The sequence below is a fragment of the Armigeres subalbatus genome, chromosome 2 (assembly GCF_024139115.2).
Source record: "Armigeres subalbatus isolate Guangzhou_Male chromosome 2, GZ_Asu_2, whole genome shotgun sequence".
NCBI classification, from domain to species: Eukaryota; Metazoa; Arthropoda; class Insecta; order Diptera; family Culicidae; genus Armigeres; species Armigeres subalbatus.
The window spans coordinates 326,051,665-326,075,521 of record NC_085140.1 but is presented as its reverse complement, the minus strand read 5'-3'; the positions used below and the strand labels follow the sequence as shown (position 1 = coordinate 326,075,521).

At 37.0% G+C, this 23,857-nt stretch overlaps 1 protein-coding gene across 3 annotated transcripts in view; it reads right to left on the bottom strand.

Moving 5' to 3' along the window:
• Positions 1–3,989: 3,989 nt before the first annotated feature.
• Positions 3,990–23,857, bottom strand: part of LOC134212721 (neuroguidin) — a 139,390-nt gene continuing 119,522 nt past the window's right edge. For all 3 annotated transcript variants that reach the window (XM_062690808.1, XM_062690807.1, XM_062690809.1), the window contains exons 3-5: positions 22,333–22,561; positions 21,646–22,269; positions 3,990–5,502 (exon numbers count right to left, since the gene is read on the bottom strand). In XM_062690808.1, coding sequence (XP_062546792.1) covers positions 5,357–5,502; positions 21,646–22,269; positions 22,333–22,561 — 999 coding nt within the window. In that variant the 3' untranslated portion in view covers positions 3,990–5,356. The remainder of the gene's footprint in view (positions 5,503–21,645; positions 22,270–22,332; positions 22,562–23,857) is intronic.

The window sequence follows — 23,857 nt, the reverse complement described above, 5'->3', positions numbered from 1 at the left end:
TATTCGCACATCTATGATTTTGTTTACTGTCTACATTTGTTTTGTTCGAGAAGCTTCTGGAATTATATTCAGCGGCAAAATTTTACAGCAGGTTTATACATGGTACCGTGGAAGCACCATATTTGACGCAGGTCCAAACTTGGCGCACTCTTAAATCAAATGATGCAGAAAACCTATTTTCGCCAAAAATATATCAACGAATCAAGCTAGATAGCTTTATTTGCTCTTCTTCTTTGCATATATGGCATAAAAAGCATATTATTAATGAAGAATCAACATACCCGAATAAAATATATGGAAGTCATACTCATAATGCGTCAATTTTTTTTGTTCTTAGCCACAATGCTAAGGATCGAATGATCATTTTTTCACGCAAAATAACTTTTGTGAGAATCTTTTACCCCTACCTACAAACAGCTGAGCATTATGAGTAAGCTTTACCTTTTACGTTGAACATTGCAACATTCGATCGCATTTTTCAACCCAAAATGTTCTGCGTCAAATTAGGCTCCACAATGCATTGTGATGTTCCTAATTAATCTTATCATACGAATAGACAAGGCAGTGCAGTTGAGGTCATTAAGTTTTAACTAACTCTCAACTACTTTAAATATCAGTCAACATTGGATCATTCCACTAAGTGTCCAGCCCATGATAGTATACCTTATACTGCTTTCGATTTTGATGCGTTTATTTAACGCGTTTCTTACGGGTATTTGGTAATTATGCTCTTTTTATAAGCTAGTTTTAGAATTCTTGCGAATAAACAATATTTTAATATAAATTAGTATCATATAATTCAATTTACTTTTTTTGTACGAAATTCTAACAAACCAAAATAATGAACACATTTTCAATTTGTTACTCTGTCGCTTTCCTGTCGCTACTAGTCGTGCAATCCTGAATATGAAATCAAACAAAAATATGGCTGCCTTTCTCATATAAGCTTCAGTTTATGTTAATAGTTCATTGAAAAAATGTATATAGATGGGCAGCTCATATTTTTTGAGATATATCTGCCGGTCACGTAACACTTGCAGATTGGTAGCTTCAATGTGGTTCTAAAAGCGTTCATATACAAGTTGCGTTTTCTGTATCCTTCTCAGTTTAGACAGAAGCTATACGAACTTCTCAGTTTATAGATTCAAAATTGCAGATTACCAAAGAAAGTTATTTTTTTATTACAAATACAGTCGACTCTCTACATCTCGATGTTCTATATCTCGATATCTCTCCCTATGTCGATGGTTTCCTCAGTACCTTCAATCTGCATACATTTGGGCTTTCTACATCTCGATAACCTCCCTATCTCGATATCTCTCTATCTCGATGGGTTCTGATCATATTTTGTTCATGATTCACTCTCTTTATTTCGATATGTTTAAATTTTTAGGCTACTAGACCATCTTTGGACAATAACAAACACATCAATAACAGGAAACGACATTTGTTTTGTTGTCGTTTTTCATAGCAACGAGCTTTTTTGGATCTAGTACCCATTTAAATTTTCCTTCCATTCCTCGATCTCTCCCTATCTCGATGATCCCTTCAATATCGAGATGTGGAGAGGCGACTGTACAACAGACCATGGTAGGCTGGTTATGTAATGAAATGTAAGAGTTAATTTTCCCGTAAATATATATTTTGACATGATTCTTGCACCTAAATAAGAAGCATTTTGAATGATGTGCAGAGTTCATGAAACTAACAAAACACTTACATCCCACAGAGCATATAACTTGCAGAACAACTGAACAAAAAAAAATAAAATGCCTCTTTGTATAATTAATAAACTTTTTATTTTATATCGTACCAAGTTCTATTACACTGTCTTTATATAATAAAAAAATAAGGCATTTAATTGATTGAGTTTTAACATAGTTTTAAAGTGCGTCAAATTAGGAACAACTTTGCGTCAAATAAGGAACATAGTAAAATTAGTGCGTCAAGTTGGGCACCTCAAGTACTACATAAAAACAGATTAAAAAACTAAGAAATACACTTATATTTCGAAGTTTCATTATTTCTACACATTCTATAATAGTAGTAAGCTCGTTATGCAGAATATTAAGCGAATCCATATTGAAATTATTTTTTAAATAATGATTCTTTTAAAAATTTTCTTAACTGCGTCAAATATGGTGCCTCCACGGTACTGTACAGATGTACAGTACATCTGTACAAAATGAAACTCGAACGCAAGTTCGGGTACAAGTATACTTTTCGTGCGTATGCGTACAAACACGAAGCAAGGGTACAGATGGAGTATACGAACAGCTATATTCAGCGTGTTCGATGTTCGTTTGGGAAGACTGGTCAAAGCTAATCCAATTTAGAAAACAGATTGGTTATTCCCAATTTTGAAATGGTGTCAAAGAAATGAATAAATTGGGGTTCCAGTCCTACGCTTGCTTGCAGATTTCTCCCACGCTCTTCGTAATGTGAGGCGTCAATTTACGTTCTTGAATTTCTGTTTTCGGTTTTTGGTGACATCGTCGATGAAGTGCAAAATTCGCGATCCAGTTGTGAGTGACCGAATTGTAAAACGTAAACATCGATTGAGAAATACTTTCCGTTACTGCGTGATCTCTACTTTTAAAAAGTCAAAATCTTACTGGCGTATAACAACAAACATTTCACGTTAGATTTGAATATTCGAAATTTTGTGCGTTGATTAAGCACCAGATAGTCACCTTCAGATCGTGTAGTGATGTGACCTTACGATAAATTAGAGGTAGCCCTTCGATTGTTCACATGACCACACAAATGGTTTTCTTTCTGTTGGCATGGAAAGCGTAACATTTTCAACAATTGAATTGTGAATAAATAGATGCTCTACATTGGGTATGAAAGCCGTCTTTTTTTACAATTCAGGGGAGTCATTATTTTCAATGTCCTGCATAAAGTGCAATATTTCTATACATTTGCCAGTTTTATTATTAGTAATCAATAGATAAAGCATAACATAAAAAAACAAAATACACCACTAAAAGACTATTTTAGAACATCAGAAAGTATAAGAGACCTTCAACTTCAAAATAGCAGTTTTAACGAAAAATATTACGAAATACAACAATGGATATAGAAATGTCTTCGTCATATGTTGATGTAGAATACTTTCTCATTCATCTGGTGAATACATTTTAGGTGGTCGATTTTTTTCGGGGGTGTATGAGTGTACGTGATTGTTTTACTTATCAATGTCTAGATGGCGGTTATTTAATCGTTAATAGAATTTATTATTACGCTTCTCCCTGCTTACTTCTTATGTATAATGGCATTAAATTATCCTGGCTGAAAGATTTAATCGCAACCGCCAATGTATGCCATCCATAACTAATAATGGGAAGCATTAAACGCTACACAAACCCGCAATAATCGATGCACCCAAAAGGGTCAAGCTCATTACGTTGCAAAAATGAATCGCTTTTCCTGCCGACCGCCCAAACAATGCAATTGTTTACGATGAAGATGACGATCCGATAGCCATTATCATATGAATATATTAGCGCTATGAGTGCCCGCCCACCTCTTGCACCGAACGCCATCGTTCGTCGTCGGCAGGACGAAACCGGTCGATGCATTTATTGCTCTATTGTTACTGAGTTGCAGTCGGAGTTCCGCAGGTAAGCCACGCGCGGATAGTCATTTGTTTGCACCATAAATCAAAATTAAATTATTCACGGACAAAAAGGTTGGGTAATTGTGGTGCACGAAATAGGAAAAAAAATCAGCCAGAGCGCAAATGTAACAATAGTCAATGCAATTGTATCAACTTGATGGAAAACGCCACCTGCCGCCGCAGCCGCCAAACTGCAAAAACCAACAGCAACTGATTGACCGAGATCGGTTTGTTTGCACGGAACAGTGGCATTAACTATCACACACCATCATTATTTTATGATTGATGAATTTAAAACAAAACACTTCCAACGGTTGACAAACAAAAGGAAATGATATTATCAAACCAACTGAGGAAAAACGGGAAATATTGGGGTTAACCTAAAACTTAAACCAAGATTTTATTATGAAAACGAAAACTTAATCGGAAACTAACCAGGAAATATGTAAAACAACACAATGGTTAACAGAAATCAAAGAATATTTCCACAATCCTAATCGACTAATCTATCCTACGGACGACGCTCCTCGCGTGTGTCCTCCATTCGGTCCTGTGTTGTTGTTGCATCCCATTAAACTCTCTGTCGTCGTGTATGGATTATTTTGATTTCATTTCTCTGCACTCTTGGACGTTACATCTGTTAGTTCTGGTTATTTCTATTATTATTTCAACTGTAGTAACTCTTTTGCGTTTGATAGGAATATTATTCATGAGTGTTTTTATCTGTTTTGTTTTGTATTTGATTCGTCATAAAAATGTATCTGATTAATGGTTATAAAGTATTTCTTTTCTTTATTCTGATGCTGCCAATACAACTCCTATGTATCGGTTGTAAGAAATGAAGTTTCTTTAAATTGTTTGTTTTTATTTCGAACTACTGGGCGATTTTACGGAACAGAATTTGGATGCCATGGAAATCGTTCCCGCCGATCCCACCGCCACCTTCCAAGCTTGGTTAGTTGAGGTTATCCGTTTATATTTGTATGCATTTGATTATTTAACACAAAACTGGTCAACTGAGTTTTATCTGTATCTGTATGTTTGTCTATAGAAAAAGAATATTTTCGTTATAATTCACTATATAAAAGGCAACAATTGTGTTTCTGGTTCAGCGAACATGAATCGTTGTTCACCAATAGTCGTCAACTATTTCTCAGTTTATGCTTGCTTGTATATTTGTAACTATGGTTGCGCTTAATCGGTATTTGTAGTCATACTCCATTGGTATCAATACCGTTCTGTATATATTTGTGGATGCGGTGGAAGCAGAGTTCAACCGCCAGGAAAGATCTCCAATCCTAATTCTCGCCCAGAGTCATTCATTGATTGGAAGAAACTTGAAAATATTCTCGTATAAATATATCATAAAGGCTCTTGGTGAGTGTATTTTCATTTAAAAATCAATAATTCTTATTTCAGCAACAGTAACTTGTTGTAAGTTTTCTTATTAGTTTTACTCTCATCGTGCTATTTTGTGTTTTATTTGTACATGATAAGTAAGAATCATGTAAAGATACTAAATCTATGTGATAATAATATTCATCTAGCTGTAACCAAACTAAATCAAAGCGAAAATCAACGACTGTTAAATGGAAAACTTAAGGAAAAATCGAATCATTACTAAATCAAAAAGATAAACTTGAAACATTTATATGTAAACCAATATATTGAATTTGAACGTATGAACATATTGATACCCGAATGCACAGTTGAATCGGGGGGCCGGTCATCGTTTTAACGGAAACGTCGTTTCTTACCATGCTTTTTACCGCCTTTGGAAGCTTTGCGCTTTTTGCCGGCCTTCGAAGCGGACGACGATGGAAGCTCGTCGTCCAAAGCGCTTATGTCGCCAAAGCTCGTTAGTTCATCGCCCAGAGTGCCTAGAATGTGATTAACAAAGGGAAAAACACTTTTAAAAGATAAAAGCTCAGGGAGTGTGTACTAAAAATGGGAGCATGCGCAGTAAAATGGTTTCTATCAATGAGCAGGAACCCGCACAGAATGTTGAACCAAGAATTGAAACATTGAATGCAAGTTTAAAAACATGTACTGCCCCCAATCGCATGTTTGTCTTAGAAATACTAGAATAAGAGATCGGCAAAGACGCCATCTTGTTTCCAATCAAACCGTCAAAAGGGGTTCCAAATCGACTTGTTTATTTTTTTCACCCATAAGAGTCAAGCAAAAGTTCAAGTGATGCCAGTATTATTTCCACGATATCACACCTTTTCATATGTTGCCATTTCGACAGTTTTTCACTCCGCCGGTCTCTGGTTATAGGGTTGCTAGTTTGTCCCATATGAATGGTAAATTTAGCAAAGATGATTTGTCTTTTCCGTTTCTTAGCTGAGATTCGCGTTTCAAAGCATAATCAACTTATAATTAATTCAAATTAATGGAAGAGCATTTAGGGTAACTGCTCCTTGAATTCATTAAATGCATCCGTATCAATAACAAACGCTAACAAATAATTGGAGCACATTTTTGACGTAGGACTTACGTCTCTCTTTACTATACCGGGTGTCATTTCAAAATATTCAAAGCGACCGCGTTACGCTGTGTTGAAAGATTTTAAACGTTGATAGCGTTCGTCTCAGTGAACGAATTTCTGCGGTAAGCCCCTCAATCGACAGATTTCAAGTATGCCTTCCATGTCCATGCTTGATAAGACCCGAAGAACTTGTTTCAATAGGCATGAAACTGTTTTCAATGAAAACATTGAGATCAAGGGAACCTATAAATATGGGTACCGCATAATTCTTGCATCATTCCATTACCACGTTCTGATTGGTGCAGACACCAGCGAATGAGCAGCCGCTGGGTCTGCCGAGACGCCATAAAATAGCGCAACATGATTTTTTCCTTTCATTCTGACCGGGACAAGCGAAGCAACCGCATCACCGATTGAACAGCACTCACACCTTTAAGCAGGGAATGAAGTCTGCACCGACCGCTTTTTCGGCTCGACACCATCGAAGCAACCATCATCAGGCGAAACCAAGCCAGTACATCAGCAGTCCATGCTACAAACCCGACAAAGCAGCAATGCTGAGCAGATACCGGCAGCAGCAGCAGAGTCGAGCCGAGACCGGCCGGCATCGGTGCTGAGCCGAGACAGGCTGAAGAAAAGCCACATGATGCAGCATGTATGTCCAAAAAACAAACGGTTCTTCAGAGAGACAATAATATAGATCAATATCAATGCTTTCAATACCCTTCGGGATAGAAATTGTACTTGGGTGCCAAATCCAATATTCTAGAGATAAAATTTTATGCGTGATTTTCATAAATAGCGTCAAAACTAACAGTGGATAATTTTTCTGATTTAACCGCGAAGTGGACTAAGGACTTCGCTTGACCATGCCTTTAAAGATTCATAAGATGTCCAAATCTCTCACATAATCTTATTTGGATTAAAAAAAACACCGATAACAGCTCAAACATTAATAAACTATCAATCGATTTTTCATCTAATTTTGGATTTTTTGGCATTGATAAAACAATATGTAGAAAAACATTGTTTGATACTGACCGCACACAAAGCGAACGTGACTGAATGATCGTCCCATGTTACCAATTCTAAATCTTATCACCCGAAATCCCATGTCCGGGTGTTTCCTTCCTTCTACTACTAACAATGTTGTCTCAGAAAAGAACACGTACTTCCCACCTGAACTGCAATTCTAAGCTCGCTTGCCCGGCTTATTGGCCTGTATCTGGCGAAAAGTCCCGTAAGGAAATATACGCCAGAAGCGAGCAACAAGCGTAAAAAGAAGAAGCCCTTTTCGAACGCGTTGATGATGATGACGCTTTGGCTGACAAAGAAGCGGGATACAAGACACTAGCTGATTGGCCCACCAATTGGGAAGCAGAGAAGATTCAAAATAAGGTATAAAAAAAAGTATTCGCTCGCAGAGGATTCAGTCTTTTTTATACCATCACTGGAAATTCGCGGTTATTTGAAAAGATCGTTTTCTTACTTTTTGCACTTAGCCGAAGCAAACAGCCTTTTTCAAGGCTCTAAGAGTTAAAAATAATGTTCTCCTTCAGTCGCTATCGCACGGATTAGAAGGCTCTTCAGTGGAAGGGCTGAGATACAGTCTACATCCCCTGCTGAACCAACTTGTGGTTTATTTCAGGCAGTCCTAGTGGGAAGGTTGCCACTGTCGAGGCTAATATTTCGTGACCGCACAGATACTTCCTGAATTTTTTTTGATGATTCTTGTTCGAGGTAGATTTGATTTCTGTGTCGGTTTGATGAGAAGATTTTGCCAAGGAATGGTATGCAACGCCGATTATTTATCCAAAATAGTTGATGTGAGAAATTTGGACATATTATGTATCTTAAAGGCATGGTCAAGTCAAGTCCTACGTCCACTTAGCGGTTATGTCACAGACATTACCCACTGTTCGTTTTTGTTTGAAATAAACGGAGGACAGTTGTGTGTGCGTTGCTTCCATATTGAGTGGTGTGCCCAAGAAAACGCGAGTAGATTGAAAATTGGATTCCGGGAGGCTTGTTCTTAAAGCCAACTTTGTAACCAAATCAGGACGCAAATTAATCGACTGAAATTGAAGCGAGACGTATCAATGAGACCGCATTTGTTGGTGTTCGACGGTTTAGTTCGGCAGATACAGACTTTCTTGGAAAAGTGCTTCACAAGTACACAATAAAATGTTCCGAATCTTCGTTGTCCCATTCACATCTTGAACTTTACATAGTTGTTTCAAATAATATTTACTCGGTCAATGTCCTGTTATTAAACCGCAAAGGTTTTGAGATCTTTTTTATGTAGGGGAAAAGACGGCTTTGGCAGGTTTTGTTCTATTATTGGCAGTGGGGTTTTTGTCGACCAAATTTTATGAAACTTGTCCACAATATTCTTCGATATGCAAAGAATGTTTAGGCCAAATTTGAGTATAATCAGTCATAAAAAAACCCCCCTGACAATAATAGAACAAAACCTGCCAAAGCCGTCATTCCCCCTAGATAGGCTGAGCAGTTTTGTTTGGTGATATAACCTTTTAGATTGTTTTACTGTAATTGTTTTTTTTTCAGATTTCATCAATTACATTTTCCCAGTTCTTTAGTTTCTTTTTGAAAGTACATTTTGAGGCCGCACAAATTGGTTCTGGGCCTAGGAAAGGTTTGGTGATCCAAGTCTTGCTACAATACACTTACTGAACTGTTTTTAGGCACCTGTTGTAGTGATTGAATGCATTCCCAAGCCAGTTTAGAAGTACATGTTGAAGATTTCAATGCTTTTAGGGCAGATTGACTGTCACAAAATACACAAACGTTTACATTTATATAGTTACGTTGTAAACAAACCGAGGAACATACAATTATTGCTTGTATTTCTGTCTGAAATACAGTTGGACATCTACCCATCAGGGCTGGTAGCGACCATTGCCGCTCAATATAGTGATTTTAGTGACTAAAGCTGACGAAAAAAAGACCAAATAGTGACTTCCCGTTGCAGAAAAAATTACCAAATAGTGACTTTCAGTTTCAGTTGCAAGTTCGATGAGATGAAATCAAGCGTTTTTGGGTCGAAGCAGAATCTCTTAGAACGAACTCAGTAGAGAAACGAAAATCATCTACGCTAACTTTTATCTACTCAGTGACTAACTAAAATTGTCCTCTCTTTTTATCCCACTGGAAATCAAAAGCGGGACTACTCAAAACTATTAGTAGTCCTGCGAGCAAATCAAATTTTTGCGCCACTGGAAGTGAACAAAACAGCAAAAATCTGCCTGGATGAGCATTTTCTTCACGTGAGAATGAGTGAAAATTACGATCACTGGATTTGCTGAACACCTACTTGAGAAAAATGCAGAGAACTCTACGATTTGTCATAGGTGCCACGGAAGTTTTTGGAATTTTTAGTGCGAAAGAAACAACAGTACGGATCGTTTTGGTAGAAAACGAAACAGGCATTATGAAGATTCAGGTACGTCATACAACAGTACAACAAGGTACAACGAGCCTGGGATTGAACGCTCGACCTACTGTTTATAATGCAGGACAATTTTCAAATTCAAAAGTTATCGAAATCTAATAGATTAGTTAATTACAAAATATGTACATACATTAGTTACAAAATCTAAATAAAAATTCACGATTTTTCATATTGGAATTTCCTACATTTATGCAATTCAAATGTATAAATTATCATTATTATATATTTTGGAATATTCTAAAATATTGATCAAAGTGAATGTTGGGAAAGAAAGGGGTCGTTCAAAAATGATGTCACAGGTTTTAGGGGGGGAGGGGGTCTAAGATCTTGCAAGATCACACCAAACCAACAAATCTTAGATAAGGTACAGTGGGGTAAGTGGGTAAATGGGGTAAGTGAAAAAACGCAAGTATTTCACTGATGAAGCACAGAATTATTCAATTTCACTTCACAATCATACAAGGCTATTCAAATCAATGCATTGAATAAGTAAAACATGAAATAATGAACCATTTCAACATGCGAGAGTAAAAATTTATTAACCTTCAAGTTTATGTTTTGCACAAATAGTTTTGCGTGTCAAAAAATACAAATATTTTTTTATGTTTGTTTCCATAACACATTCAATTAGTGCATTGGATAAGTTGGTTTTCTTTGTAGTTTTGAATTCCAGCCTCAAAAATATTGATATAAACATCAAAAATTTTGAAAAAAATATTTTATTGCTTTGCCTGTTTTTTACCATGGGTGGGGCAAGTGAAAATTTTCCGACACTGAATGCATTTCTATTTTTCCAAACACAAATAATTTCTATCAAGCGTATATAAACAAACCATTCGAAGGCTTTTGGTTATTACAGTGATACGTGGTAATGCTAAATCAGGAACCCAAAGTGCCAAGCGTGTCAGTGTTTTAAATAATCCATGTTTGATAAATAATTCGTGAAAAAAAGTTATTTATATAGCTTAAATACAATAATCACTACTATTGCAAATATATCAACAATTATGATTTATTTAGTTGAAATTTATAAAAAAAATTACATTGTTAATGTAGACTCTTCTACTGAAATCATAAGTGGATTGTTAATGAAACACAATATGATTCCAGGTTTGATGAATATTTCAAAGATAATTTCTCTGCATTATCGCCAAAGTAGTGTTAGACACTAATGGAGATAAGATATTAGATCTCAAAAAATTCAAGTAAAGAAAACATAAAAACATAAAAATCATTTAATGGAGGCACTCTAGTGCCCTTTGACTTTCATGAAGTGTCAAAAAGCATCACAACAGATCACAGGTATGTCAAAAAGCATCACTCACAACAGATCACAGTTATTCAGTATAATTATTATTTGCATGAAAGATATGAACAGAAAATGTGTTCTTATATTAAAAAATCCTCTTTTAAAATCATTTTTTCACTTACCCCACATGTGGAGCAAGTGAAAAATTGAAACCGATTTTTTTGTTTTCCAAATATTTTGTGTCCTAAAAGTATTTTTCAAAGATCTTGTTCGCAGGCATATAAATATTGGATAGATGATTCGTTATGTCATAAATATGATCAATTTCAATATTATATTCAACTTTTATAACTTGATGAACATGAAATATACGATTTCCTTTACCCACTTGCCCCACTGTACCTTAAACAATAAACATCGACGAATAGAACTGGATTTATGCAGTTACGCTCCTATGATTCTAAGCGCGAGTTTTGTGATAAATCATTTTTCTGTTTTAAGCCTAATTTGAAAATATTCAAAGGAATCGTTTCCTCTCCAAGAACTTGCTGAACTTCAAATATTTTTCCTCCAAAATACGCAGATTTTGCGACTTGCTGTGCGTATTCATGAACGATTTTTGCTATGGAATTCGACAGCGCATGCAATTTTAGAAATTGGGGAGACTTGATCCCTTTTCTATGATATCTACTTAATATTTTTTTCGCCTCGTTACATCTGTCAAATTTACAAAAATTAAAATCCAAATATCCTGAAATTGTGATGGAATGTTGGCATTTTTATCAGTACAGGTCATTTAGCATATTTATGGCTTTGTGCTGTGAAGAAATGATTCCATGTCTTGAAGAAATGAATTTGGTCATTTTGCGTGACCACTAAAAAAATCTTTAGGAGTGACAAAACACTGTAAATAATAAAAAAATCCAAAAAATAACTCGTCACATAACGATCATTTGTCTAGAGGATCTATTATAAAAATACGCTATAACAAAACTACTTTAGTTCTCGGTAAAACAGGGGAGGTTCAAGTCTCCCAATGGGTCAAGTCTCCCCACTTTCCCCTGCTGTATAAAGTTTGATAGTTTTAAAAACCTCGAAATCGGCAGGTCTTCTGCTTGCATGACTTATGTATTATAAATTGTGACGTAACACATCCTTCAATTAGCTACTAGTGAAATGCCAATTAGAGCAGCGAGTAAAGTTTGACTGGTGAAGTTTCAGAGAGATAGTTTTTCCAAAATCTGTAGTTTCATTTTTGCCATGAACATACATGCTTTATCTAAAAAATCTTAGCCGATAGTTTGAAAAAATGTAGTGCCCCTCCCCCCAGATTCCCACTCAACACGACTTGGGAAAGTCACATTAAAAAGTCGTTCAAAATTATATCCCCTTTCCATCTAGTTTTCACGAGTGACTAAAGGGTTGATTTTAAAATCTTTCAAAATACTAAGATGACCCCTTAGGTCTCCATCAAACAATGTTATTGTTCTTGTCAATCTTAGTGCGTTTTTCTTCCCCGTAACGCTGGGTAGATAACTTTGCGTGGTGTGTTACGGTGTAAGATCTACCATGGTCACATTGTCAGCTACAGGAAAATCCTGATCCAACGAATACCTTCCCCAATATCCAACTCCGAGGTACTTATGAGGTTGTCGCTGAGTTGGGGGCCTCTCATTAAGTAAGTGCTACATCAACACTTCCTTCCCCTCCCAAGTTACGGTGATACGGGCGTGGTCAGGAGTAGTAATCTCATGCTCTTGTGATTTTTATCCTGAATTGAAATCAAGGACCACACCCACCTTAATTTCTGATATCAATCTGAATAAGGATTTCAAAAGAAAAACATGAGTATCACTAGTGTCCAATCTACGAAGTACACCGAAACTATGCTATGGCATGTTTGTCAATCTTAGTGCGTTTTTTCTCAGCTTCTACATGTACAAATATGTAAATGTAAGGGTAGGAGATTCAACATTGCATCTAGTGCTTTAGTAAACGTACTACGTATAGCCCCTGTAATAGAAATTGTAGCCAATTTTTGGAGCTTTTCCAACTTCTTTTGAATGAATTTAACTTTAGATTAACGATACATAAGTCGTTCTGGGTCTTACTATAGCCGGTTATATCCAGTGGATCATTTTTGGCTAAGGTCCCCATTTATTACCAAAGATTGTCATATTTATCCATAAGGCGTTTATGGCCTTACTCAATATTTGATCTAATTTGTGTGCATGCCATATGCACAGCACATGTTGCGAAATGGGGAAAAAATGATATGAAATTTGCGGAAAAAAAATCCACGTGTCTGGAGAGACTCGAACCCTCAACCTCCTGAAAATACACTCCAGTGTATTTTCAGTGCGCGCGCTCCTGTGGCTCTGGCGTGCATTTTTTTTTACAGTTTGACATGACATTTAGAAAATTCAAATAACCCTCTAGTAGTTGCACTTACTTAGTTAAGATTATAAAATCGTTTAGACGGAGTAAATTCAAAAGACAACACTGTCTAGCGTCAGTTTCTGCAATATGCTTTATTTTTCCTTAAATTTCATTGTTGAACGTTAAAACAGGCCTAATTTAAAAATAAAATATTGTATTGTTTCACAAAAAAATACAATTAAAACTATTGTTTTTTGAAGATTTTAATCAGTAAGTAATTCTCGCTGAAACCGGGCCACTATTTGCACGAGGTTCTTAAAAATGTATAAATTTATATTCTTTCGAAAGCTTTCGGCGAGTGTATTAGAAATCCGAGTTAAATTCTTCAGAAAGATGAACCCCTCGTTAGTTATAGACGAAATAATTTTAATGGACCCCTCGATTTTTGTCAATTCTTGACTCACCAAAACTGTCATAACTCCAACATTTCTCAACCGATCATAAAGATCAACATATCCTTGGAAAGAGGAAGAATGTATCCTCAATTTGCAATAATAAAAATGGAAGCAGCCATATTGAATTTGGCCTCCATCTTGGATTTATTTTTGAAAACTATTTTTCCGCCAGGTTCGCAACCACCAATTTTGAATATTAATACATCGATGGAAAGCTTAGCTTATATTGTGCATTGCGTCCGAAAATCTCAGGTGTATGTTTTTTCTATAAAAAGTTGGGTACTATTTACCAATACCAAAATTCTTGAATCATTTAATACAATAACCTGAATACGGCTCCGTTATGCTCAAAACTTTTGAGCCCATCAAATAAAATACTGTTGTGGATATGCTTTTCATTTTTGAAACATATTTGGCTTAGAATAGTGTATGAAATCAAGGAACTGACGCCGTAGTGCCATATTAACCATAAAAACAATGTTCGTTGGTTAGATGGCCCTTCAAAATATAATTTGGTAAATCGTAAATAACTTTTGATAGAAAAAACATACACCTGAGATTTTCGGACACAATGCACAATATAAGCTAAGCTTTCCATAGATGTATTAATATTAAAAATCGGTGGTTGCAAACCTGGCGGAAAAATGGTTTTAAAAAAAAAACAGATTGCGGGCAAATTAAATATGGCTGCTTATATTTTTATTATTGCAAATTGAGGATACACTCTTCCTCTTTCTAACGATATGCTCATCTCTATGATCGGTTGAGAAATGTTGGAGTTATGACAGCTTTGGTGAGTCAGGAATTGACAAAAATCGAGGGGTCCATTAAAATGATTTCGTGTTTAACTAATAATTTCTGAAGAATTTACCTCGGATCCTTAATATACTCGCCGAAAGCTTTCGAAAGAATATAAATTTAGGCACTTTTAAGAACCTCGTGTAAATAGTGGCCCGGTTTCAGCGAGAATTACTCATCTCTTATATCAATCATGTCCATATCTCATTTTGCTATCTTATCAACATTTGATATTATTGAGCTATTTTCGTCTACTCGGGAAGGTACGTATTTGTAATAATGCTATTCAAATATATATATTTGCTTAAATTTGGTGCACGAAATTAAGCACATGAAAAATTACGCTTACGCAGGGAATCAGTTTTTCTGGAATGCGCGTGCGAAGCAAGCGACAAAAGCGAACCAAGCTTTGTTTTTGTCGGAGATAATAATGACAAAGATCCGAAAAAAATTGTCAGTAACAAAAAAGAAGGCAACATTGTCGCTAACTTTTCAACTCGTTATTTTGCATTATTTCTAGAGCAAATTTCGGTTTTATGCTATCATAGTTTCTGCTTTTATGGAAATATTCGAGAATCGAACAATAATTAGAAAATTAGCATCGTATTAGCGGAAATATAAGAGCATGCAAGGCAAATGATTCTTTTCATATTTTGTTCGGGTTCGGATAAAGGTTTGTCGCTAGGTGCGTTTGTCAGTAACAAACTCTGTTGATGACAAAGAGTATATTGTTAGGCGTTGCCCGAATATTGATTCCCTGCGCTTACGTCATTTTTCCAGAATGTCTTCGATTCCGTCTTCAAAGTATAAGCAGCACGGTCCAGAAAAAGTTGCTTCTGGTTCGCGAAGGCTAATCCGTTCCATTAGGCAGGATTGCAGAAAAATCTTCACTAGAAGTCAACCATACACCACATTTTGAAATTCAGCTTTTGGAATGAGATATTGACAAACTACCAAATGATCAAACGCGAATTACTGAATGATCGATAACATCCTTGCCACCATGTACATGCGCGCGATGGTAATTCTGACAAGGAATCTTATACAGCAGGGCGATATTTTCAGAAGGTTGCCAGGGTCCTGGGCTGTTGGTTAGAAATTTTCCCAAAGTACCGTTCACCTTCACTGGGAATTGGAGGACTGGACATGGAAGATACAAGCTTGTTCACGGTATGGAAACGAATAAGAGATGATACAGCAGGTAAATCGGGTGAAACAAGTTCGAGCTCTCGGAGGATGAAGTACCGCCCTTTATGCATTTCTCGGAAGCTGAAGTTAATGTCCAAGGTATAAAAACTATTGTACTACCTTTTTACCAACACAGGTACAAGATTCCAAACCAAAAAAACTTTGAATTCAGCCTCCTTCCATGGCTACTAGTAAGGCTTATGAACAGTACATTGAAAAGATTGAGAAACGGAAGAAAGAAGACGATTTGACGAAGCAGAAAAAGAAATTTGAAAGACTGTTGCAAAAAGCTACCAAAGAGAAGAGTGTTAGCAAGAAGCAATTAGATAAGCCAGCGGTTCTCAACCTTTTTCTTTAGAGGTACCCCTTCGAACTTTTACATTTATTGAGGTACCTTCTATTTTTTACGCTGTAGATAAAAATTAACGTAACTCTCAAGATATGTAAAATGGACCTGAAAACTAACGGGATATATGGATCTCCAAAAATTTTTATAAAATGTTCATTATTCAGTGGAACTTTCCAATTCAAATTACGTTTATATATAAAACTTCCTACAAGACCTTGAGGACTTTTAGAGCCTATATCGAGCCTATATTAAAAGGAGGCTTCTGAGCATGTCGTAAAGACGCTTCTTAGCCCCTCGAAATGAGGTTTTCAAATCTCTTGAAAGAATATTCCGAAACTCTTGAAAAACGGCTTCGAAGCCTTTTGAAAGTAGGCTTTCGAGCTTCCTGAAAGGAGGCTCCCGAGCCTTTTGAAACGAGACTTTCGAGCCTCTAAAAAGGTGGCTACTGAGCTTTGGAAAGAAGGCAAGCCTCTTGAAAGTAGGTCTCCGATATTACCTTGTCTTGCAAAATACTGAAGTTTGATACCCATATTGTCATAGTAGTTTGTGATATTTTGAAAATGGCCGATTTTGATACCTCCGGAGGCTTCACCAAGGGCCTCGAAACTGACCCCAGGGTGGTCAATATGGCCAGAATCATATGCGGATGTCATAATCCAACTTGCCTTGCTAAATACTGAAGATTGATACCAATATCGCAAAAAAAAAAAATAAACACTTCGAAGAAACCTGTTGTTGGTCATTTCTGGAACAGGTCTCACTACGGTTGATTCTGTTTTAATCTTTATATACAAATCTACCGAAATGGTATGAATAGAGACGAAAAAAGTGACATTTTGATGGACTTATATCGCTAAAAAGCCTCTTGAAAGGAGGCTTCCGACCCTTTTGAAAGGAGGCTTCCAAGTCTCTTGAAAGGAGACTTCCAAGCATCTTGTAACGAAGCTACTGAGGCTTACAAAAAAGGCCTTCATGTCTTTTAAATGGAAGCTTTCGCCTTTAGATTCTTGATTCTAATACAGAAATACCTTATGGATGTGGCATTCTCAGTCTGAGAATAATCAAAACGGCTAGATTATGATTATCGTCAGACTGAGTAAGCCACATCCATAAACAACTTTAATTCCAGTCGATAATTAACAATAAATTCTTAACCCTTTATAAGGCAGTGGCAACTATATTGCCACCAACAAATTTTATGTTTTTCTATTTATTAACAAGAGCTCTACTTATTATTTCCACTACATTTATTTGCTTCCTAGTAACACCCCAGATGAATTTGAGCCATAAAAAAAATGAAATGTCAATTTGAAAACAGTTTTTTTACGGACGGATCGTAAGTTTCGAATGGAAGAAGAATTTTCAGTTATAATTCGTTAAAAAAACGACAAAGATATATATTCTCCCGTTGGTATTAATTATTTTGAATCTCCTGTGTTAGATGATTATCTGATTAGCGTGACAAAAGCTTTGCCTTTCTGTATATTTGGTGTTTGGATTTCGCAAATCGCAAAAAAAATTCACTTATAATGCGTTTTCCGATTAGGACTCTTCACCAAAAAATGTAACGTGCCTTGATTAGACTGGTTTTACGTAAAACCTAATTTTTCAAAATCTTTCATTTTTTTGTTGTTGCCTGTTTTCTCGCTTGCCGGGCAGTGGCAACTATATTGCCACCAATGTTGTCCCGCTTGACAGGCAGTGGCAGCTATATTGCCACCAATTTTTCAATGTTTCTGAACTGTTTAATGTATAACAAACATACATTTGAGTTTAATACCATGTCAACATTGTGTCCTATTGTTGTTTTTGTTAATTTATTGTTTAGATTCGTCTGCCTTATAAAAGGTTAACTTATTATTCAACATTTTGTCTCAATCTACGCATTGAAGATTTTTAACGCATTGAAGATTTTTTAAATTAGTTTATTCCACGTTTTGTCGTTAATATGATCCATGTTTTTCAAATGTATTTGGTCCAGGGGCGTCTCGTGGACTTTGGCTACACCTGTTCTACCATGATGATAAAAAAATATTGATCAAGCTGAGTGGTTTCGAATGAAAGTTGTGCATTTAATCTAATATAACAACCTTTTCTTGTACAACTTACCAAATTTTAGAAAAAAAAACAATTCAAATGGAAAGGATTTACAAAACAATAAATAGCTTATTAATCTCTTTTGTTACAAAAATGTTTTAAATTTAGATGCACTTAAAATTTTAAACTCACGCAAATCGTCTAAAATCCAACTTGGTAACAGTTGGCAATAACTGGATATTGTTCAGAATAGAATCTTTCAAATCGGCTCATTCCACCATTCGGGGTAAACGGGTCCGCCGCTAATATTTAAATTCTCGCATATTTTGTTGCTATGAAAGAAATGTTATTAACCATTATTAGTACAATAATTATAGTATATAATTAGTATATGATTATACAATTATTGTTTGATGCGACCCCAGATTGTGACGACCAATGAGTCACATTTAGAAGCTGAAATGTGTTCCAGTTATTTAATTTTTCAAATTTAGTAAAAACTATACCTTTTCTCTATGTTGATTGATTTTGAGTATTCGTGAAAAGCATTATTTAATGTCTCTTTTGAAAACACAAACATTAATTTAATATTGTTCTTGATGCATTGCATATTCATCAGGAGAAAAAAGAAAAACAAATTGTTTCCAATCATCGATGTATGAACGAAAGCGTGCGCGGTGCGCCTTTCGGCAAAGCACAGCCCGATACTACGATCGAGTCTAACCGAAGGTGCGTCGCGTCGTTGATTGTTCTCGCAGCGCGTCGAACGGGTTTGACTCCTGCTGCGCGCATAGCAGAACTTGCATCTAAACGTGCTTGCTTCGCATGCGAAAGAGGATGATGTGAGGAAACGGAGGAAGCTGGCAACGCTCACGCTGGTTCTCTGCGCGCGGAGAACGAGTGAGCGCAAAACTTTAAATTTGACTTCTGGTAGCGCTGCTGTTGGTTCTTCATTATGGATCGTACGACTTTCTATGCGATGGGGTGTGGTGTGTCGGGGAAACACACATTTAGCTGCAATTTGACTGTATACGCTATCGTTAACTTGATCTGCCTACGAAATATTTTGTTTCTTTAGATGTTTAGATGTTAAAATCATTGGAAATATTACGTGAAACTTTGTTTAAAAAATTTACTGAGTAAATTATTTGCCCTAATAATTAACGTCCAAGACATTAATTTCCTATTTCTGACCTAAAAATGGTTACCTGTTCCATGAACAGGTAGAACGTATGGACGAGTCGCCTCTGATTTGGTCTCTTTTGATTGTAAAACATTTTCCCCTCTTGGGAAAAAATGTTGCAAAACTACAGCGAAATACAACCAAATGAAGCATCCACCGGATATAATTATGTCTTCGTCATTGGATGATGTAGTTTTGAAACAAAAATACTTCCCCCATCCAGCTGGAGACTGCTTTTTCTCCTCGGTGGGTGGTACGAGCACGTGGCTGTCTTTCTCGTCAATGACTGGATGACGGTAATTTGAGCCTTAACGCATTGGCGTTTCGGGGATTTGAGCAACCATGTGATGAAAGTAATGATATTGAATAATCTGGAAGACAATCCGGATTTTTGCAATGCTCCTTGATTAGGGTATGACGGTATAATATGCCGTTATTTATATTGGCCAAAATATTTTGTTCATGGTTCAAAAGACAAAATTTGAAAAAAGACACATGATGGACTTGGAGATGTTGAGTCATTTTACAACTTTGCATGACATTGCACTATTTCCACTTCTATGCCTAAAGCACCATTATTGAATATCAATTGATATTTTTCATATATTTACTCTCAAGCCAAAGATGCAATACTGAGAGCATTATTACAACTCTTCCCCTACAAATGGTCAAGCATCTTCGTTAAACATTGGCTCCGACTCCAGGGAAAAAGAGAATATGGTGCAACATTTGACCGTATGTAGAGCTGTTTGACGGACCATGTTGGTCAATTCGGTTTTTCAAACGACTCTACACATAATCAAACATAACGTCAAGTTATTTAATTTCCTGTGGGCTGAGCCAATGTTTGTCAAACATGCTTGACCTTGTGTAACCCCCCATAGGGAAGATGCATTAATTACGTAACGCAAAAATGTAGCATTTTCAACCCACCTCCCCCCTATGTCACACTTTTTGTATGAACGATCTGAAAATTGTGTATGGATCGTCACACTTTTCCAAAGCTTCTCTTGGTCTCCTGCTGATCAGCCAGTAACCTACCAAGCTTATCTCCCGATAAATTTCATACGACGCTACCATGTCTCACGGCGCCAGGCGACTTACGCGGCCGATCCATGCGATTACACCGATTGGGATTACGACATTGTGGCTAACCCATCGACACTAAGTAATGGATCCTGAACCGTTTGTGGGCAGAAGCATTAGTTAGTAGTTAGTAGCCATGGAGTAAAAGGAATGCTAGTTTTATGTTTTTTTGTAAGGGGGTTCCCTTTGCTCCAAAAGGTTATGGGCCCAGTACTCAGAGAGATTGCAGATTTTATGAATTTATTAGCATTATATGTTTTTTGTCCATTTGTCCACAAATTTGAAAATGATATGGAAACGATAATATCATCTTCCAAATTTAGACGTACATGTTCATGATAGAATTAGAGGCGAAAGTCTAGATTTGATATATTTTCGTTAGGATACGTCAGGCATGAAGAATGTTCTAAAGAAGTGGATTTGAAATCGAACGAAGGGCAATATTTGTGAGGGTATAAATCTAACGACCTTCCTCCTGCCAAAATCCCGTGTGAAGGGGGAAGGAAGAGTATCAGTATGGAAACTGATATCTCTCCAGTGGCAAAAGTAAGGTGGGTTGATATGCTCATATACCATAGCGTGCGGAAAGATTTCTATTGACAAGTTCTGTCTCTAAATTTTGAATTTGGCATCAGCATCTATTCAAATAGGATGTTGATTGTACTATTCTGTTTTCGCTATGCTAATTTGAAAAATTCAAGGGAAAAAAGCCATAATTTGTGATCGAAGTTACAGTCAATCAGGTCGGAATTAATCGTTTAATGAATAGATAACCGGTTGGCATATTCGGTAGATAATTGCTTTCTGACACTATGACCCAAATACAACAAAATAAAAAATGTTTTCAAGTGATGTCAAAATAGGATTTTAAGAGTTCTACGCAGAACTGATACTTATCTGAGCGCTGCACGACCGATCTGGACATCTTTTCTGGTGAGAGTACAAAATGTTTTCTTGGGAGAGTTAGTTGTAACTAGCATTGCACAATTAAGACTTACATGCGCGCAATCCGTGTGATTCTGCATCACAACATTTTTGAATGTTAGCGCCTGTGAATTATAAAATTGATTTTATGCTATTCCTTGTATGAGACATACATCTTATCGAATTTGCGCATTCACCAACAAATATTAATGTCAGATGATGCCTTGCAAACAAACTTCATTGTTATTGAACAAAAATGCCATGGAAGGTTTCAAAAATTTCAAGCATGTTTGTTTAGTTCAAATTCTAAATAAATTGAAGGGCAATTTGATTTAATACTTTCAACAAAAGGCAATAAGTTTACATCCCCAACCCGATTAACTACATGTACAGCGCACTCAAAAAAACTTACCCAGTGTTGTCAACTTCCGACTCCGGTGTTTGTCGGCCTTGGTAATCGGCAAACGGGTCAGATATTTCTCCTCGTACTCTTCTCGTTCGCGTTCCCTGCGGGACAATTTCTGCAACGCTCGCGAGCTGGAGGAAATCTCCACCGGCGTATCCAGATACTCCTCCTTCAGCTCCTGGATCAACGATGACCCCAGCGCCCGTTTCCGTGCCCGTTCCAGCTGTTTCCGCGCCCGATCGGACTTTGATTCTTCTTCGTACGGCACAGCCATGTGCTTGGGCGGTACGTACACGTCGCCTGTACTACTCGCTTCCGGTTTGCTCAGACCCGACTTGGCTGCCTTTGCTTTGCGAAGTTTTTGCATCACCCTGGCTGAATCGTCGGATTCATCGCCACCGGAGGAGGCATCGTCATCGGCGCCAGCCGTTTCCGGAAGCTGAGACATCAAATTAGCTGGGTTTGCTTTGAAAGACGTCGGATCGTCGGCAACACTTGCGCCGGTTACTGCCGTTTTGACCAGTTTGTCTATCTGGTAGCGTAGTTTGTAGTCGATCGGGCGGATCTTCTCGAGCACTGTGCGGATTTCGATGAGTCGATCGATCGAGGGGTCTTTTTCGATCTTGTGGCCTAAAATGGTAGTGTATTCGATTAGCTTGGAAACAAGCACTATTAAAATAAATGTTGAATTACCGGAGCACTTCCTCAGCACGACGTATGTGAGGTTGATCAGATAGTTAAGCAGCATGTGATATTTTATTTCCAGAAAGTTGAGTCCGTACTCTGTGGATAGTTCACCTGTTTTAACTCGCTGCAGCATATTGCCAACGAGGTCCGAAACCTGTTGGAAGTTATTATTCATCTCGTCCAACAGTCGCAGGGCCTGCGGAAGATCCGGTTGAATATCGTATTCGTCTAGTGCCTAATCATGAAAAATCCAAACAGGAAGAAAAAGTTTTATGTTAGTTCGATCCCAGACAGACTGAGTAAAAAAAACTAATTTTCTATTCTATCGTTAGTGACGGTTCCAAACCATTTTTTGACATGTAGGAATGATCCGGCAGAGCGGAGGCAGGCATCAACGTTCAGTGCGATGGATTTGTATTTATAAAGTGCATTTCATAAATGATGAAATCCGGAACACATTCCGCCGTATAGCTGTGGATGCCAAACAATGGCCAGGATTTTCCAAGCTCGACTCTCGAATAGTCAGCCAGAATACAAAGCCACCTATAGATGTCCGTTCGTCCGTCGATCCGTGGATCCACGAGAGGGGGATGATAGGAGAAAAAAATGCGATTCCGTTGGTTTGTCCGTCATGTAGGAACCGAACGAATATGAACGGTCAGTGCAAGAGCCAACAAAGCACCACATAAAAAGCCTTGATATTAATATCAATATCAATCAAACAGTTTTTTTCCCTACCAAAGCATAGAAGTCTACCTATCGAATCGTTGAGCGCTGAACGTTCATGCATGCAGTTTGTATGGGATCGAAATTTTTCGGTTGGTTTGAGATGCGGAAAGTGTTGTGTAGAACGGTGTGCCTAAAACTGCGATTTACTTGTTGAAAAATCCTTTCTAATGCTTTATATCGTTCGGAAGCCCGTATGATATCAATGCAACGATAATGTAAATTTTTGAATGAAATTTTTGTTTTCAGAAAATAACGTAGACCGAATTAAAATTCGTAGACAACCTCTACTGTGTATGGAATTGTCTTTCCATCAAGTTTCATAGATGCTTAATCAACTCAAGTTTAAACACCTATGCTGTCTGCAATCGCATATCTGTCCCATATGAATAGAAAACCCAGCAGAGACGGGGCAAATCGGCTTCAATATTTCAAAAGTGCCATACTGCTTTTTTAAACAAGTGTTTCCAAGTCCCACCAACGTAAACAAACATCAATGATGAAAGCAGCAAATTTTATACTTTCAATAAATGGCACTGAATTGCGTTGGTCGGCACAAATTAGCTCACCAGCGCAGCGATAGGAGAAGCTTTTGTTTACAAAGCAGTTTCCCCCGTTTGAAATGTTGGTGCTGAAATATGCAATTGCAGACAGTATGGTTACCAACAATACGAATGGTGGGTCAAGTTGCACACTTGTACCTACACCCAAACGGATAAGGTACACTGGGAAAAGTGGAAAAAGGGGGTAAGTGTAAAAATCGACTCGGAAAATTGGAATTGTACATATATATACTTTGATACTT